Consider the following 19272-nt stretch of genomic DNA (forward strand, 5'->3'; position numbering starts at 1 on the left):
ACGCTGGGAGGGCAGGAGCATACGCACAGACTTCACTGCGCATGCGCGCAGGTGCTGGCACTGTTTTCAGTGCTGGCCTGTTGCTCCGCCCCTCACTTCAGAATGCACGCCATACTGGGACTCCGGGGACTCGGAAGAGCGGCCAGGATGGGGCCGCTTTTTTCCGGCACAGTTTCCAGCACGCAAAGTCGCCGCACTTAAGGTAAGTGCGCCGAAAAACGGGGTTGGACAAAGTTGGGCCCAATATCTCTGCGGCCATTTCTTTTAAGACCCTCTGATGCAAGCCATCAAGTCCAGGGGACTTGTCCACCTTTAGTCCCATTATTTTGCCAAGTACTATTTCTTTAATGATTGTATTAAGTTCCTCCCTCCCTTTAGCCCCTTGATTATCCACTATTAGGATGTTTTTAGTGTCTGCTACCATGAAGACCGATACAAAATATTTGTTCAAAGTCTCTGCCATTTCCCTGTTCCCCATTATTAATTACCCAGTCTCATCCTCTAAGGGACCAACATTTACTTTAGCCACTCTTTTCCTTTTTATGTACTTGTAGAAACTCTTACTATCTGTTTTTATATTTCGTGCTAGTTTACTTTCATAGTCTATCTAAACCCCACCCCCTCTCAATTTTTTTGTTCTTTGCTGGCTTTTAAAAGTTTCTCAAACCTCTGGCCTGCCATTAGTCTTGGCCACTTTGTATGCCCTTCTTTTCAATTTGACACCATCCCTTATTTCCTTAGTTAACCACGGATAGTTATCCCTTCTCTTAGTCTTTTACCTTCTCATTGGAATATATTTTTGTTGTGAGTTATGAAATATCTCCTTAAATGTCTGCCACTCGTCCCATACTTTAATCTATTTTCCCAGTCCACTTTAGCCAACTCTGCTCTCATACCTTTGTAGCCTCTTTTATTTAAGCTTTGGACATTGGTTTAAGATCCAACTTTCTCACCCTTCAACTGAATTTGAAATTCAACCATGCTATGATCACTCATTCCTAGAGGATCCTTTACTAGGAGAGTGTTTATTAATCCTGTTTCATTACACAGTACCAGATCTAAGATAGCCTGCTTCCTGGTTGGTTCCGCAATGCACTGTTCAAGGAAACGATCCTGGATACACTCTATGAACTCTTCCTCAAGGCTACCCTGGCCAATTTGCTTTGTCCAATCAATACGAAAGTTAAAATCACCCATGATTATTGCCGTTCCTTTTTTTTTTTTACAAGCCTCCATTATTTATTGATTTATACTCCTTCTAACAGTGTAGCTACTGTTAGGGGACCTATAGACTATGCCCACCAGTGACTTTTTCCCCCTATTATTCCTTATCTCCACCCAAACTGATTCAACCTCTTCTGAGACCCAATATCATTTCTCACTAACACACTGATCTCATCCTTTATTAACAGAGCTACCCCACCTCCTTTTCGTTTTTGTACTACCGAATTCTCATACCCCTGAATATTTAATTTAATTCCCAGCCATGGTCACTTTGCAACCACGTCTCTGTAATGGCTATCGGATCATACCCATTTGTATCTATTTGTGCCGTCAACTCATATGTTTTGTTCCGAATGCAACGTGCATTCAGATAAAGAGCTTTTAAATGTTTTTTTTACCATTTTTTCCTGCTTTGACCCCACTTTCTGAAATACTTTTATGTTTATACATTCTGTTCCTTCCTGTCACACTCTCGTTTTCATTTCCCCCAAACTGCTACCCTGCTGTGTTGCCTTCCTTTGACTTTTTACATTTCCACTCACCTGAACTTCCCCCCCACCCCCCCCCCCCCGCCCACTAATTAGTTTAAAGCCCTCTCCACAGCCCTCGTTATTCGATTTGCCAGGACTCCAGTCCAAGCACGGTCCCCACGGAACAGCTCTCTCTTACCCCATTTGCCAATTGCACACCAATTCTGCAAGTTTATTAATATTCCTGTATTTTGGCGCAGTCCTCTTCTGTACTAACTACACCCCTTAATTTGGTATAAAAACAGAAAATGCTGGAAATCTCAGATCAGGCAGCAACTGTGGAGAGAAAGCAGAGTTAACATTTCAGATCGATGACCTTTGTCAGAACTGGAGTGTGTTCGGAAAAAACAGATTCTTAAGCATTGAAAGGGGGAGGTGACGAAAGAACAAAAGGGGAGGTCTGTGATAGGTTGGAAGACAGGAGAGATTAGAGACAAAAGGGATGGTGGCCCAAATTCAAATGGTAATGCCAGGAGTTAGAAAAACATTAGTCAAGATAGGGTGTGAATGGCGGGATAATGAACAACTGCCATTAGAGATGAGGGGCGGGGGTGGGAAAGGGAGCCAAAGATTGGCAGCGGTTATGCTCTGAAATTTTTGAACTTGATGTTGAGTCCAGAAGGCTGTAAAGTGCCTAAACGAAGGATGAAGTGCTGTTCCTCGAGCTTGAGTTGAGCTTCGTTGGAACAGCGTAGGAGAACGAGGACAGAGAAGTCAGAGTGGGAATGGAGTGGAGAATTAAAGTGAGAGGCAACCGGAAGCTCAGGGCCACACTTGCGGACTGACTGGAGGTGCTCAGCAATGCAGTCACCCAATTTACACTTGGTCTCCCCAATGAAGAGGAGACCACATCGTGAGCAGCGAATACACTAAACTAAATTGAAAGAAGTACAAGTAAATCACTGTTTCACCTGGAAGGAGCATTAGGGGCCCTGTATAGTGGGAAGGGAGGAGGGTAAAAGGGCAGGTGTTGCATCTCCTGCGCTTGCACGGAAAGGTGAGAGGGTGACTGTGGAATGGACCAGGATGTCGCGAAGGGAGCGGTCCCTTTGGAATGCTGAGAGGGGAGGGGAGGGGAAGATGTGATTGGTGGTGGGATCATGCTGGAGGTGGTGGAAATGGGGGAAGATGATATGTTGAATGTGGAGGCTGATGGGTGAAAAGTGAGGGCAAGGGGAACCCTGTCATGGTTCTGAGAGGGAGGGGAAGGGGTGAGAGCAGAGGTGCGGGAAATAGAATGGACACGGTGGAGAGCCATGTCAACCACGGTGGAGGGGAATCCTCTGTTGAGGAAAAAGAAAGATCTGTCAGAGGCACTAGTGTGAAAGGTGGCGTCAGAGCAGATGAGACGGAGAAACTGGGAGAATGGAATGTAGTCCTTACAGGATGTGGGGTGGGAGGGAGTGTAGTCCAGGTAGCTGTGGAAGTCAGTGGGCTAAGAGCGGATGCTGGTCGAAAGCCTATCCCCAGAGATGGAGACGGAGAAATTGAGGAAGGGAAGAGTCAGAGATGGACCATGTGAAGGTGAGGGAAGGGTGAAAATTGGATGCAATGTGAATTAAATTTTCAAATTCAGGGCGAGAACAGGAAATGGCAGCGATACAGTCATCAATGTGCCAGAAAAAGAGGTGAGGGAGGGGACCCAAGTAAGACTGGAACAAAGAATGTTCCACATATCCCACGAAAAGACAGGCATAGTTAGGACCTATGTAGGTTCCCATAGCAGCACCTTTAATTTGGTGTCATCTGCAAATTTTGAACTTGTACTGCCAATTCCCGAGTCCAAACCTGTTGTGTAAATTGTGCCCAACGGTGGTCCCAGCACTGATTCCTGTGGAGCACCTCTTCCCACTGTTTGCCACTCTAAGGCCCCTATTTTCGCCATGATTGTGTGCCATTTTTTGGCGTGTAAACGATTTTTGGCGTGGAATACTCACTTTCCAACTTTCGCCAATATTTGGACGCCAGGGCCGACTATGTGCACCAGTTTAAAATTTTTTGGCTCCGACCCGAGTCAAAACGGGTTCCAGCGCCTTTTTTCTGGACTTGAATCGATTTTGGCCATCCACGATTTTTTTCAGTGCAACGCCCCACAAAAAAAAACATACGTTAACTTAAGGAATTAGCGCGGCGCACAAGCGGACAGGAGCGAGACAATTGAATACACAATAAATTATCTTTTTTTTCCACAGGGAACTCTTTTTTTTGGAGCAAGTGAAGAAGATTTCCGGGTCAAAAGGACTGCTCCCCCACTGCAATCCCTGGCCGAAAGGACTGCTCCCCACCAGCTGGACCCGCTGCAATCCCGCTCTCCCTGCGAGTTGAAGTTCGGGAGCGGGAGGGCCATTCGCCCCGGGATCACAGCGGGTCCAGCCAGTGGGGAGCTGTCCTTTCAGCCTGGGATTACAGCGGGTCGGGATGGAGAGAGAGAGAGAGAGAGGTGGCAACAGATTCAGCCCGGGGGGGAGCGGTGGCAGCGGGTCCAGCGGGGGGGGGGGGGGGGGGGGGAAAGGTCATTTTTGGCCCTGTTGGCAGCAGTGGGGTAGCAGTCCTTTCAGGGGAGCGGATTTCAGCTTGCTTCAGCGTCTCTGGTTGCCCTGGCAACTTCAGCTTTTCGTGTCTGCCCAGAGAGTTTTTAACGCAGACTTGAAGCTCCATCCCCCAGACTAACTTCGGAGAACGCAGCGCCAAATTCAAATAGTTCTTTGACGAAAGTCACGATTTTTTTTTTCCTGCCGCAAACGTACACACAAAAATCGTACATTAACATGCGCGGGCGGCAAAAATCCAGCTAGTGGAAAATAGGGGCCTAAGTAACTACCTTTAACCCCTACTCCAACACACAGGCAAAATACTGCGAAAGCTGGAATACTGAAATTTAAACAGAAAATATTAGAAACACTCAACAGACCAGGCAGCATCTGTGGAGAGAGAAACGGAGAGAGAAACAGAGTTAACATTTCACATTGGTGACCTTTCATCAGAACTGAAAAATGTTACAGGTTTTAAGCAAATACAGAAACATGGGGGCGGTGGAAAGAACAAAAAGGGTAGTAGATCTGTGATGGGGTGGAAGGCAGGAGTAATTAAATGACCAACATAAACATCACCAGCATCTGCTGTCTGAAAAAATGGGAGCAGTGGTTATGGTCCGAATTTGTGTAAACTTGATGTTGAGTTCGGAAGGTTACAAAGTGCCAAATTGAAAGATTAGGTGCTGTTCCTCGAGCTTCCATTGAAGCCCAAAACTGAATGCAGTCCTCCAGAGTACACCTGAAGCATTATTTCCTCATCTTTGTATTCCAATCCCCTTGAGATAAAGGACAACATTCTTTTAGCCTTTTTGATTACTTTTTGTACCTGTGCACTAGCTTTCAGTGATTTGTGTATGGGAACACCTAAACGCCTTTACTCCTCCACAGCTCCAAGTCTGTTGCCATAAAGAAATATTCTGTAAAATCTTTCTAAGATCCAAAGTGGAGGTGTTTCGAATGATTAAGGGATGTGATAGGGTAGTTATAGAGGACCCAAATTTCCCCATGAGTTGCACCGTTTTTTTTGGTGTAACTTGATTTTTCTGGTGTATCTTTTTAGTTGCAAATATGGCCATTTAATTTGTGCCAGTGTAAGTGAGGTAGTTAGGTTTTTTGTTCGGTCAGTTTTTTTTTCAAAAGGGGGATTTTCCAGCCACTTACACCATTTATACCAATTTGGCCCGAAAAAAGTTAGGGCAGCGTATGTGTCCACTTTTGTCCGCACAGAAAGACCTTACTTACAGTTAAGGAATCGGCGCAAGTAACTACATTTGAAGCACCAAACAAAGCACAAAAAGTAATAAGCAATTAATTAACAAATAAAATAGCAGGAACCCTGCACCTAAAACACCAAAATCAATCAGTAAATAACAAATAAAAAATAGAAATTCAACCTTGGGGAACACAGCGGGCCGCCGATCAGGGAACCCATTCGGCCAGGGATGGGTCGGTGTGCTTTGGCCCCTCCCACACAGCCTGCAGCTGCGTTTGCCGAAACAACCTGCCAGGAGCTACTGCACTGCCTAAACCATCATAGAAACATAGGAAATACGTGCAGGAGTAGGCCATTCGGCCTTTCGAGCCTGCACCACCATTCAATGTGATCACGGCTGATCATGCAACTTCAGTACCTCTTTCCTGCTTTCTCTCCATATCCCTTGATCCCTTTAGCTGTAAGGGTCACACCTAACTCCCTTTTGAATATATCTAACAAACTGGCCTCAACAACTTTTCTGTGGTAGAGAATTCCACAGGTTCACTACTCTCTGAGTGAAGAAGTTTCTCCTCATCTCGGTCCTAAATGGCTTGCCCCTTATCCTTAGACTTGTGACCCCTGGTTCTGGACTTCCCCAACATCGGGAACATTCTTCCTGCATCTAACCTGTCCAATCCCGTCAGAATTTTATATGTTTCTATGGGATCCCCTCTCATTCTTCTATCCATTGAATATGAGCCTAGTCAATCCAGTATTTCTTCATATGTCAGTCCTGTCATCCCGGGAATCAGTCTGATGAACCTTCGCTGCACTCCCTCAATAGCAAGAACGTCCTTCCTCAGATTAGGAGACCAAAACTGAATACAATATTCCAGGTGAGGTCTCACCAAGGCCCTGTACAACTGCAGTAAGACCTCCCTGCTCCTGTACTCAAATCCCCTAGCTATGAAGGCCAACATACCATTTGCCGCCTTCACCGCCTGCTGTACCTGCATGCCAACTTTCAATAACTGATGTACCATGACACCCAGGTCTCGTTGCACCTCCCCTTTTTCTAATCTGTCACCATTCAGATAATCTGCCTTCCTGTTTTTGCCACCAAAGTGGATAAACTCACATTTATCTATATTATACTGCATCTGCCATGCATTTGCCCACTCACCTAACCTGTCCAAGTCACCCTGCAGCCTCTTAGCATCCTCCTCACAGCTCACACTGCCACCCAGCTTAGTGTCATCTGCAAACTTGGAGATATTACATTCAATTCCTTCGTTCAAATCATTAATGTATATTGTAAATAGCTGGGGGCCCAGCACTGAACCTTGCGGTACCCCACTAGTCACTGCCTGCCATTCTGAAAAGGACCCGTTTATTCCTACTTTTTGCTTCCTGTGTGCCAACCAGTTCTCTATCCACGTCAATACATTACCCCCAATACCATGTGCTTTAATTTTGCACACCAATCTCTTGTGTGGGACCTTGTCAAAAGCCTTTTGAAATTCACCACATCCACTGGTTCTCCCTTGTCCACTCTACTAGTTACATCCTCAAAAAATTCTAGAAGATTTGTCAAGCATGATTTCCCTTTTTTCAATCCAGGACCGATCCTGTCACTGCTTTCCAAATGTGCTGCTATTACATCTTTAATAATTGATTCTAGTATTTTCCCCACTACTGATGTCAGGCTTAGCCGGTTTATAATTACCTGTTTTCTCTCTCCCTCCTTTTTTACATTAGCTACCCTCCAATCCATAGGAACTGATCCAGAGTCGATAGAATGTTGGAAAATGACCACCAATGCATCCACTATTTCTAGGGCCACTTCCTTAAGTACTCTGGGATGCAGACGATCAGACCATGGGGATTTATCGCCCTTCAATCACATCAATTTCCCTAACACAATTTCCTGACCAATAAGGATTTCCTTTAGTTCTTCCTTCTCACTAGACCCTCGGTCCCCTAGTATTTCCAGAAGGTTATTTGTGTCTTCCTTAATGAAGACAGAACCAAAGTATTTGTTCAATTGGTCTGCCATTTCTTTGTTCCCCATTATAAATTCACCTGATTCTGACTACAAGGGACCTACATTTGTCTTCACTAATCTTTTTCTCTTCACATATCTATAGAAGCTTTTGCAGTCAGTTTTTATGTTCCCTGCAAGCTTACTCTCATACTCTATTTTCCCCCTCCTAATTAAACCCTTTGTCCTCCTTTGCTGAATTCTAAATTTCTCCCTGTCCTCAGGTTTGCTGCTTTTTCTGGCCAATTTATATGCCTCTTCCTTGGATTTAACACTATCCCTAATTTCCCTTGTTAGCCATGGTTGAACCACCTTCCCCGTTTTATTTTTACGCCAGACAGGGATAGGGATGTACAATTGTTGAAGTTCATCCATGTGATCTTTAAATGTCTGCCATTGCCTATCCACCGTCAACCCTTTAAGTATCATTTGCCAGTTTATCCTAGCCAATTCACATCTCATACCATCGAAGTTACCTTTCTTTAAGTTCAGGACCCTAGTGTCTGAATTAACTGTAACACTCTCCATCTTAATGAAGAATTCTACTATATTATGGTTACTCTTCTCCAAGAGGCCTCGCACAACAAGATTGCTAATTAATCCTCTCTTGTTGCACAATATCCAGTCTAGGATGGCCATCTCTCAAGTTGGTTCCTCGACGTATTGGTCTAGAAAATCATCCTTTATACACTCCAGGAAATCCTCCTCCACCGTATTGCTACCAGTTTGGTTAGCCCAATCGAAATGTAGATTAAAGTCACCCATGATAACTGCTGTACCTTTATTGCACGCAACCCTAATTTCTTGTTTGATGCTGTCCCGACCTCACTACTACTGTTTGGTGGTCTGTACACAACTCCCACTAGCGTTTTCTGCCCTTTGGTATTCCGCAGCTCTACCCATACAGATTCCACTTCAACCAAGCTATAATGTCCTTCCTTACTATTGCGTTGATCTCCTCTTTAACCAGCAATGCTACCCCACCTCTTTTTCCTTTCTGTCTATCCTTCCTGAACATTGAATACCCCTGGATGTTGAGTTCCCAGCCTTGGTCACCTTGGAGCCATATCTCCGCAATCCCAATTACATCATATCCATTAACAGCTGTCTGCGCAGTTAATTCATCCACCTTGTTATGAATGCTCCTCGCATTGAGACACAGAGCCTTCAGGCTTGTTGTTTTAAAACTCTTTGTCATTTTATAATTATGTTGTAATGTGGCCCTTTTTGTTTTTTGCCTTTGATTTCTTGGCCCCCCCCCCCCACTTTTACTTATCTCCTTTCGATCTTTTGCTTCTGCCCCCATTTTACTTCCCTCTGTCTCCCTGCATAGATTCCCATCCCCCTGACATATTAATTTAAACCCTCCCCAACAGCACTAGAAAATGCTCCCCCTAGGACATCGGTTCCGGTCCTGCCCAGGTGCAGACCGTCAGGTTGTATTGGTCCCACCTCCTCCAGAACCGGTTCCAATGTCCCAGGAATTTGAATCCTTCCCTCTTGCAGCATTCCTCAAGTCACGTATTCATTTTAACTATCCTGCTATTTCTACTCTGACTAGCACGTGGCACTGGTAGCAATCCTGAGATTGCGACCTTTAAGGTCCTACTTTTTAATCCTTGAAATAAGCACCAGATATGTCAAACCAGTCCTGATTGTATAGGTGGTGACCTCCCAGACTTGATGGGTTAAGGCAGCTGAAGTTGGATGGGGGAATGCACAGGATGCCAGAGTACTGGAAGATGCACAGAATGCTAGAGACAAGGCAGGGGAAGCGAGGCTAGAGAAAATTGTGGAGGTGATACAAGGATGAGTTATGGATCAATTTTATAGATGAGGATGAAGGATTTAAAATTCAATGAGTTTGGAGACTGAGAACCAGTGCAGGCTAACCAGGACAGAGATGAGGGGCAAATGAGACTTAGCGCAAGTCAAGATATGTGCAGTCGAGTTTGGGACGATTTGGTGTTCGGGGCAATTTAGAGTTTAGGGATGTGATAAGTTGAAAGGACAGCAAGGAATGCAAAAGAGAAATTAAATCTAGGAGTAATAAAGGTGTGGAGAAAGGTTTTGATGGCAACGGGACTAAAAGTGTACACAAATGCAGGAAAGGATTAAACGGGGCGGAGGGGAGGGAGAGGAAAGGCTGGTCTCGGCAGCATTGGGAGGGTGGGGAGGGAGAGGAAAGGCTGGTCTCGGCGGCATTGGGAGGGTGGGGAGGGAGAGGAAAGGCTGGGCTCGGCTATAAAGTAGAACTCGAACTGGTTTGTTGTTTGCCCCTCAGTTGGCTGCCATAAAATGGGACTGCACATAGTCTTCATAGGCAGCTTGTCTGTTCTCTGGAAAGGTCCTTTGGCACACTGGGCACTCGTAAACAAAGTGCTTCACAACGTGCTGCTCGAAATCAAAGTCCTCCAGGTTGAGCAGGAAGACGACCTCACACACTGGGCACTTTTGGCTGTCAATGCTCTCCTCCTCGGTGTCCTGTGAATTCTCCTTGCATCCTGGCTCTGCACTAAGTCGATGCTCGCACCGGACTGTGATCCTTCGATATCAGAGTGTGCGGCAGGCCACTCGGCTGGGGCTTGGGGCAGCGTGCTTCGGCCCCTCCAACACAGCCTGAAGCGCACGTTTGCCGAACCGGCCTGCCAGGAGCTACAGCACGTGCGCGCAGACTCGTGCGCATGTGCAGAGGTCCCGGCACTGTTTTCAGCGCCGGGACCTAGCTCCGCCCCCCCCTATTTTTCCTCTGTGCCATGCCAGCTCCACAGACAGCCCGAGAATCGGCCGTGATCGGACGGATTTTTTTTGCCGTTGCTTCTGAGGTAAAATGTTGGCGGGGGGGCTCTCGGAGGTGTGCCGAAAAATCCGGAGGGCCAAATTTGGGCCCATAGGAACTATTTCCTCTGGTGGAGGAATCCAGAATAAGATGCTGTAATCTTAAAACTAGTGCCAAGTCTTTTAGGAGTGAAATCAGGAAGCACTTTTTCACATAAAAGGTAGTGGAAATGTGGAACACTCTTCCCCAAAAGGTTGAGGATGCTAGGTCAATTGAAATTTTCAAGACTGAGACCGGTAGAGTTTTGTTGGTTGCAGGTATTAGAGAATATGGAACACAGGTGGGTAATGGAGTTGAGGTACAGTTCAGTCATAATCTAACGGAATGCAGAATGGGGTCAAGGGGCTGAATGGCCTACTCCTGTTCAGGAACAGCATTAGTGCTTGCTGTTAATTGACAGATCAATGAAGCACTTTGACTTAATGACTGCATCCACTGATCCTTGTTTTTTCAGAGTTGAGTTATTTTAAGCCAGTTCCCCACTCATCTGTATTGTCAAAATAAAAACGGTGGTTGGGAGGCCTGAATAACACACAAGGATTTTGGTTAATTGCTGACTATTGTGTCAATATTTTATAAATGGAAGACTGACAGCTGTAAGAATTTGTACGATTGAAAAGTCCTTGAAAGGTTGCACAGATAATGTTTTGGGCATAAGATATTGCAATTCAAATTATTAGTGTGTTTTAAGCTTTTTATGAGAGTGGCAAATTCCATTGATATAATTGGGACTAAAATATTCTGAAACAAAATCACAAGTATTGCAACCCATTTTGAGCTTAAATTTAAGTCTGCGATTCCCTCCTGAAGGCAAGATTGCCAGTTTGATTGTGGCTGATGTCCTTACTGTTAACCAGCATCTCATAGAATAGTTCAATGTGTGGACAGGTACAAAGGACCACAATTCAACCACAGAAGAGTTATATGCATCCAAGGAGACACTGCTTGGTTAACAGTGCTGTGAATGTACAGTCCATATTATTGACTGGAAGACGTCTGATTCTCCAGGATCCAATTCAAACAAAGTTAGAATTCAAAATATTCAACAACTTCCACACAATGCAGTGCACATGATTCCAGTCTGGTTATAGCACTTCCAATCTCGCGTCACATCACATTATCATAAATTTGCAGTTAATCAAGTCTATCAAGAGTTCTATCATATGTGGTGAGTCGGGAGGCTTGCGGTGAGTCGGGAGGTAGAGCGGGACGTCGAGGAAGCCTATAAAAGGCCCAGCAGTCGTCGGGAGGCTAGCGGTGAGTCGGGAGGCGGAGCGGGACGTCGAGGAAGCCTATAAAAGGCCCAACAGTTGTCGGGAGGCTAGCGGTGAGTCGGGAGGCGGAGCGGGACGTCGAGGAAGCCTATAAAAGGCCCAACAGTTGTCGGGAGGCTAGCGGTGAGTCGGGAGGTAGAGCGGGACGTCGAGGAGGCCTATAAAAGGCCCAAAAGTTGTCGGGAGGCAGAGCGGGACGTCGAGGAAGCCTATAAAAGGCCCAACAGTCGTCGGGCGGCTAGTGGTAAGTCGGGAGGCGGAGCAAGACGTCTAAAAGGCCCAACAGTCGTCGAGAAGGCCAGCTGGTGCAGCTGCAGCAGGGTGAGGAGGCAAAAAAGAAGTAGAAAGAAATCGAAGGGTGATGTCACAGCCAAGGGGGTAAGTGATTGACTGGTGATTGGTGAGTAGTTTTTCTTTTCCTTTATCAGTAGGTAACCTTTATCATTGTTGTTGCCACATTAGGTTAATATAGGGGTTAAGTCATGGCAGGAGAGCTCAGACACGTGTCATGCTCTTCCTGTGCTATGTGGGAACTCAGGGACACTTCCAGTGTCCCTGACGACTAGATGTGTGGGAAGTGTATCCTGCTGCAGCGCCTGACAGACTGCATTGCGGCACTGGAGCTGCGGGTGGATTCACTCTGGAGCATCTGTGATGCTGAGGATGTCGTGAATAGCACGTTTAGTGAGTTGGTCATACCGCAGGTAAAGATTACACAAACAGATAGGGGATGGGTGACCAAAAGGAAGAGCAGTGGAAGGAAGGTAATGCAGAGGTCCCCTGCAATCATCCCCCTCTGAAACAGATACACCATTTTGGGTGCTGTTGGGATGGATGACTCATCAGGGGAGGGCAGCAGCAGCCAAGTTCATGGTACCATGGGTGGCTCTGCTGCACAGGAGGGCAGGAAAAAGAGTGGAAGAGCTATAGTGGTAGGGGATTCTATTGTAACGGGAACAGATGGACGTTTCTGCGGCCGCAATCGAGAATCCAGGATGGTATGTTGCCTCCCTGGTGCAAGGGTCAAGGATATTTCGGAGCGTTTGCAGGACATTTTGGAGGGGGAGGGTGAACAGCTAGTTGTCGTGGTGCATATAGGTACCAACGATATAGGTAAAAAAACAGGATGAGGTCCTACAAGCTGAATTTAGGGAGCTAGGAGTTAAATTAAAAAGTAGGACCTCAAAGGTAATAATCTCAGGATTGCTACCAGTGCCACATGCTAGTCAGAGCAGGAATCGCAGGATAGTTCAGATGAATACGTGGCTTAGAGAGTGGTGCAAAAAGGAGGGATTAAAATTCCTGGGACATTGGAACCGGTTCTGGGGGAAGTGGGACCAGTACAAACCGGATGGTCTGCACCTGGGCAGGACTGGAACCAATGTCCTAGGGGGAGTGTTTGCTAATGCTGTTGGGGAGGGGCTAAACTAATATAGCAGGGGGAATCAATTATCAAAGATGCAATAGCAGCGCATTTGGAAAGCAGTGACACGATCGGTCCAAGTCAGCATGGATTTATGAAAGGGAAATCATGCTTGACAAATCTTCTAGAATTTTTTGAGGATGTAACTCGTAGAGTGGACAAGGGAGAACCTTGGACTTTCAAAAGGCTTTTGACAAGGTCCCACACAAGAGATTGGTGTGCAAAATTAAAGCACATGGTATTGGGGGTAATGTACTGATGTGGATAGAGAACTGGTTGGCAGACAGGAAGCAGAGAGTCGGGATAAACGGGTCCTTTTCAGAATGGCAGGCAGTGACTAGTGGGGTGCCACAGGGCTCAGTGCTGGGACCCCAGCTATTTACAATATACATTAATGATTTAGATGAAGGAATTGAGTGTAATATCTCCAAGTTTGCAGATGACACTAATCTGGGTGGTGGTGTGAGCTGTGAGAAGGACGCTAAGAGGCTGCAGGGTGACTTGGACAGGTTCGGTGAGTGGGCAAATGCATGGCAGATGCAGTATAATGTGGATAAATGTGACATTATCCACTTTGGTGGCAAAAACACAAAGGCAGAATATTATCTGAATGGTGGCAGATTAGGAAAAGGGGAGGTGCAACCAGACCTGGGTGTCATGGCACATCAGTCATTGAACGTTGGCATGCAGGTACAGCAGGCGGTGAAGAAGGCAAATGGTATGTTGGCCTTTATAGCTAGGGGATTTGAGTATAGGAGCAGGGAGGTCTTACTGCAGTTGTACAGGGCCTTGGTGAGACCTCACCTGGAATATTGTGTTCAGTTTTGGTCTCCTAATCTGAGGAAGGACGTTCTTGCTATTGAGGGAATGCAGCAAAGGTTCACCAGACTGATTCCCGGGATGGCAGGACTGACATATGAGGAGAGACTGGATCGACTGGGCCTGCATTGATGAGTTTAGAAGGATGTGTGGGGATCTCATTGAAACATAAAATTCTGACGGGACTGGACAGGTTAGATGCAGGAAGAATGTTCCCGATGTTGGGGAAGTCCAGAACCAGGGGACACAGTCTAAGGATAAGGGGTAAGCCATTTAGGACTGAAATGAGGAGAAACTTCTTCACTCAGAGTTGTTAACCTGCGGAATTCTCTACCGCAGGAGGAGTTGATGCAAGTTCATTGGCTATATTCAAGAGGGAGTTAGATATGGCCCTTTTATGGCTAAAAGGATCAAGGGGTATGAAGAGAAAGCAGGAAAGGGGTACTGAGGTGAATGATCAGCCATGATCTTATTGAATGGTGGTGCATGCTCGAAGGGCCGAATGGCCTACTCCACCTATTTTCTATGTTTCTATGCTGAAAATAAGTTAATTATCCTTCATCAAAAATTTTCTAAATCATCAAAGTTTTTTCTGCTCTACACTACCAGAAGCTGCTCCCTTTAAACTTTGCTTCTCTTTGGTGGGTTTAAGTAAGGTGTTACGTGTGGTAACGTTTTGTGCATCGGTTCTCTCTGAAGGATGTGCGTGACTGCAGTTGTAGACGTCACTGTGTTGGTCAAGGATCTAATCTGATCACCAATAGAAGTTAGACCCCTGACCACGCACAGACCAATGTAGCAGATCTGATTAAATCCCCGACCAACAGGGACTCTTGCAATCGCATACCTGCGCCTCCTTAAATTTTCCACACAGCTGGCACAATAAAAATGGACGCAGTTGTATATCTGCACACCAGATGGGGAGGGCGGGTGCAGAGAGGAGAATATATTAAATGGATCATGGAAAACGATTCGGGGATAAAGATATGTATTTAAAAAATGATGTACATTTCAGTAATAGATTGATATAAAAAAAAAAATCTCTTTCTGCAATATGAGGTAGTGTCAGGTGTTTCTGCTTCAGATGAATTACTCAACGCCTGTGAGGTGCCTATTGAATGGCTTGACCAAGAAACAGAAAAAAAGTTAGCACAGGTGGTGTGCTGCAGCAACTGAGGCTGCAGTTGAGTGAACACATTTAACTTTCCATCAAATGTCTCCTAACAATTTCTAATCTGCCCTTTAGTGAGCTCATGTAACATAGCACAAATAACTTTTGCTGTGTCTGCTGTTCATATAAAGGCTGCAGCTATTTCTGTACTGGACCTTTTCATTTTTGTGTTGCAGCCTGAAGATCTACGGGACATCATAGAAAAGGCCAGGGAAATGGAGCAAAACTATGGTCACTATTTTGATGCAGCTATTGTTAATACGGACTTGGAAAAGGCATACCAGGAGTTAATTCGCCTCATAAACAAACTTGACACAGAACCTCAGTGGGTTCCATCCACATGGCTTCGGTGAAAAACAAATAGTCAAGTGACGAGTCCTCTTTCTGGCAGTTTGGCACGAAGTAATCATTGATGGAAAACGCAGTGTGGAAAAAAATTAACAAAATATTTGACATTCCATTTTATACCAGCACTTGGCGGTAGCAATATTCATGTAATTACTATTATGGTAACTATTTATAATGTAAATATAGATACACTTCTTACGTTAGCTATCTTTGAATCACACTGTACATAACCCTGGGCGCAGGTTGTACTGATTTAACCTTTTAGGTGTGGTATTTTTATATATTTTTTAGGTTGCAGCCTTGCTGGGGGACAGCTCATGTCGAGCATAGTTCGAGTCTTTTGTGAGGATTAAGTGTGCAGACAACAGAGTATATTTTTATGAAATAAAATAGAATTCACAAATTCCACCATATAGATTTTTATATTATAATAGATTTTGTTTCCTCATTCCTCCTAGCAGAAAAGTCTCTCCAGATTGGAGCAGGTCAGAGGCTTGCTCAATTGGAAGGCTTGATAGTTTAATTTTTTTTTAAGTGTTTGTGTGAACCTGATTTGTGCAGACTAATAAATTGTCTCATGATCAGAATGTTTGATCAAAGACTGGAATAGAATTATTGAATGTAACTACTGTACAGTAAAGCAATAATTGGCACAGCAGGCATCCCAAGTAGCTGCCTTTTCAACAAATAATCAAATGTAAATGTTTTAATTTAAAATAATATGTGAGTCCTGTTAAAATCTTTTCACACAATTTTGATTAGTAAAGATGTTTTGTGTTTTTTTTTCTCTTTTGGAGAATAAAGTTTCTAAACACTGGAATTTCATGACACTGTTTATTGCTGGAATTGGCTGAACAGTCTCCAAATGAATGATGTATGTGTTCTTAATTTTGTCTATACTGTATTTTATACAAATGATTTTTTTTCCCAGTATTAAACTAATAATGCGGAGGCACTGGAGATGGTGCACTTTTCCACCTTTTGATGCTTATCTGCTTGTACTAAAGCAAAGCAGCATCAATGAACAGTTGAAGCGATGCAGACTGAAGAGGCAAATGGGTTATTAACTTTATAGATGATGAGCAACAAAAAGATGTCAGTGTTTGTTGACATGCCAAATGACATGCACAACCTTTGTGGCTTCAGTCAAGTTTATTGGGCAGGCATTTGGATTTGGCATGTGCAAATTATGCCGATTTTAATAAAGAATCCGTCTATTATGAGGGGTACAATCTAAGTTTGCAATGTATCTGCATTCACTTTGCATTATAGAAACTATTTTCAAAGCCTCAACTGCACATGGAATATTGTAAAATTGTATTTGTAGATTTTCAATAAAACAAATCACTCCTGACTCATGTCTGGTTATATTGTCACTTCTGGAGCTCTCCAAGGTGAGCTGCATTTCTCGTGTCCTGCAAAGATTAGAAAGCCCAAATGTGGGAATTAAATGTTTCAAATATAATTATTGAAAATTGATAGGATTAGGAGAATTTTGAATGTTAGCTGTCGGCCAGAATGTTTATCATTAGTACATCCTCCATTACTTAAAATGCAAAGCACCAAATAACCCATTCCTTCAGTTAAAGGAACAACTTGTTCACTAAAATCCAATAGCTTAATTATCATCACTTCTTAAATTTTTCCATGTAAATGTATTGTTTTAATTCTAACTCTACAGGGAAATTAGTTGCATTGCAGAATGTTAATAATTGTTTTTGTGTTATAAAACTATTAAATTAGGCATGACCGGTACAGACACGATGAGCCGAATGGCAGCCTCCTGTGCAGTAATCTTTTATGATTCTATGATATGTGATTAGTTCTGTTTGTGATTTGTGCACAATTATTTTGTGCTACATAGCCACATACAGTATAACGTCACTGCAATAACCCCCTGGGTTTAGTGATCTCAATGGCAATACCCAATTTTGTTCAATGTAAATCAGCTCTTCTACTACTTAAGAACAATCTATCAGGACTAACTCGTAAACAAAGATGGCATTCAAGCTGAGGCTAATTGAAAGATAGCCTATTGTAGTGCGAATTCTGCATGACGTATGATTCCATAAAGGAAAATCGCAAGCCACAATCTGCAAAGTATTCGGCTTTGTAAAGAGCACTGTGTGGACCAACAGAGGGAAAATCAAGTCAGCATTCACCAATAGTGAAATGCTGATCCAGAGAAAGTGAATCCATACTGCAATTCATGAAGATGTTGAAGCAGTTGGTTTAAAACTGAGTAATATTCCAGTGTCAGGCGATCTGTTGAGGTGCAAAGGCTGAAAAATGAACCAGTCATTTCCTGGAACTTGAGGATTTTTCTGGACTGGTTTACAAGATAGAGCGTGCATTGAAAAAGAGCACAAATAATATGAAACAATCTTATACTGTATAGTACTTTTTTTTTAAACCAAGGTCCCAGATGCCCCTTTGACCTCACTATCAGCTCGCAGTTCCAGTAATTTGCAGCACATATTTTTTTTAGATTTGGAGGGTGAGGAAAAAAATCTAACAAAAGGGACACACCACGAGATGTCCCACTCCAGCAAATTCTGGGTCACAATCCATTCCCTAGGCACTGACTCCAGCCATCTCCTCAACTCCTGTTTGGGGCTGAACCAGACTGTTCCCTTTGCTACCTCTAGACATGACTATTTCAATGCACTCCTGGCTGGCCGACCACATTCTACTCTACGTAAACTAGAGGTGATCCAAAACTCGGCTGCCCGTGTCTTAACTTGCACCAAGTCCCGTTCACCCATCACCCCTGTGCTCGCTGACCTACATTGGCTTCCGGTTAAGCAACACCTCGATTTCAAAATCATCATCCTTATTTTCAAATCCCTCCATGGCCTCGCCCCTCCCTTTCTCTCTAATCTCCTCCAGCCCCACAACCCCCCGCCCCCGAGATGGCTGCGCTCCTCTAATTCTGCCCTTCTGAGCATTCCTGATTGTCATCGCTCAACTACTGGTGGCGTGCTTTCTGTTGTCTAGGCCCCAAGCTCTGGAACTCCCTGCCTATACACCTCTTTCCTCCTTCAAGACGCTCCTTAAAACATACCTCTTTCACCAAGCTTTTGGTTATCTGCGCTAATTTGTACTTGTGCGGTTCGGTGTCAGACGTCTTGTCGCATAATACTCCTGTGAAGTGCCTTGGGATGTTTCACTACATTAAAGGCGCTATATAAATACATCCCCACCGTAAGAGCTGGTTTTCCCTGCCCCCTCTCTGCCGATCACAGCTCCCCAGAGATCTATGTCCTTTCCAACACTGGCGTTAAAGTCACCAAGGAGGATCAGCTTCTCGTCTGTTGGGACTTGGGACAGGCATTCTTCAAGGCTGGAGTAGAATTCCTCTTTGGTCTCTGTAGCTTCCAGTGTTGGGGCATGCACACTGATGACCGTAACGCACTGGTTCCAGGTTAGAGTGAGCCAAAGGGTCACGAGGCGTTCATTTAACCCGCAAGGGAAGTCTCTGAGATGGCCAACTAGCTAATTTTTTATGGCGAAGCCCACCCCATGGAGGCAACATTCTCCTTTTGGTTTACCTTCTTTCCAGAAGAAGGTGTAACCACCACGATGTTCCTTGAGCTGGTCTTCCCCTGCCTGCCAGGTCTCGCTTAGGGTGACGATGTCTACATCGAAACGTTTTGAGTTCCCGGGCAACGATAACAGTACATTCCGGTCTGTTGGGGTTGTCCATGAGGGTCCTGACGTTCCAGATCCCGAACTTCATCTTAAAAGGTGGAACATGCCTGTGTGTATTCTTTTAATGTGGGGTGGCCTTAGCTACCACACTGGCTTGACAGAGCAAGGTCTTAGTCCAGTGACAAGGGGATCCAAGACGACTGAAGACCAGGCTCTGCTGCAT

At 44.7% G+C, this 19272-nt stretch overlaps 1 protein-coding gene across 2 annotated transcripts in view; it reads left to right on the top strand.

Annotated features, from left to right (window-relative positions):
- pals1a (protein associated with LIN7 1, MAGUK p55 family member a) overlaps positions 1-16752 on the top strand; it is a 164387-nt gene extending 147635 nt beyond the window's left edge. For both annotated transcript variants that reach the window (XM_070878966.1, XM_070878965.1), the window contains one exon: positions 15227-16752. In XM_070878966.1, the coding sequence (XP_070735067.1) occupies positions 15227-15403 (177 nt within the window). In that variant the 3' untranslated portion in view covers positions 15404-16752. The remainder of the gene's footprint in view (positions 1-15226) is intronic.
- Positions 16753-19272: the final 2520 nt, after the last annotated feature.

Source organism: Pristiophorus japonicus, chromosome 4 (assembly GCF_044704955.1).
Source record: "Pristiophorus japonicus isolate sPriJap1 chromosome 4, sPriJap1.hap1, whole genome shotgun sequence".
Lineage (NCBI taxonomy): Eukaryota > Metazoa > Chordata > Chondrichthyes > Pristiophoridae > Pristiophorus > Pristiophorus japonicus.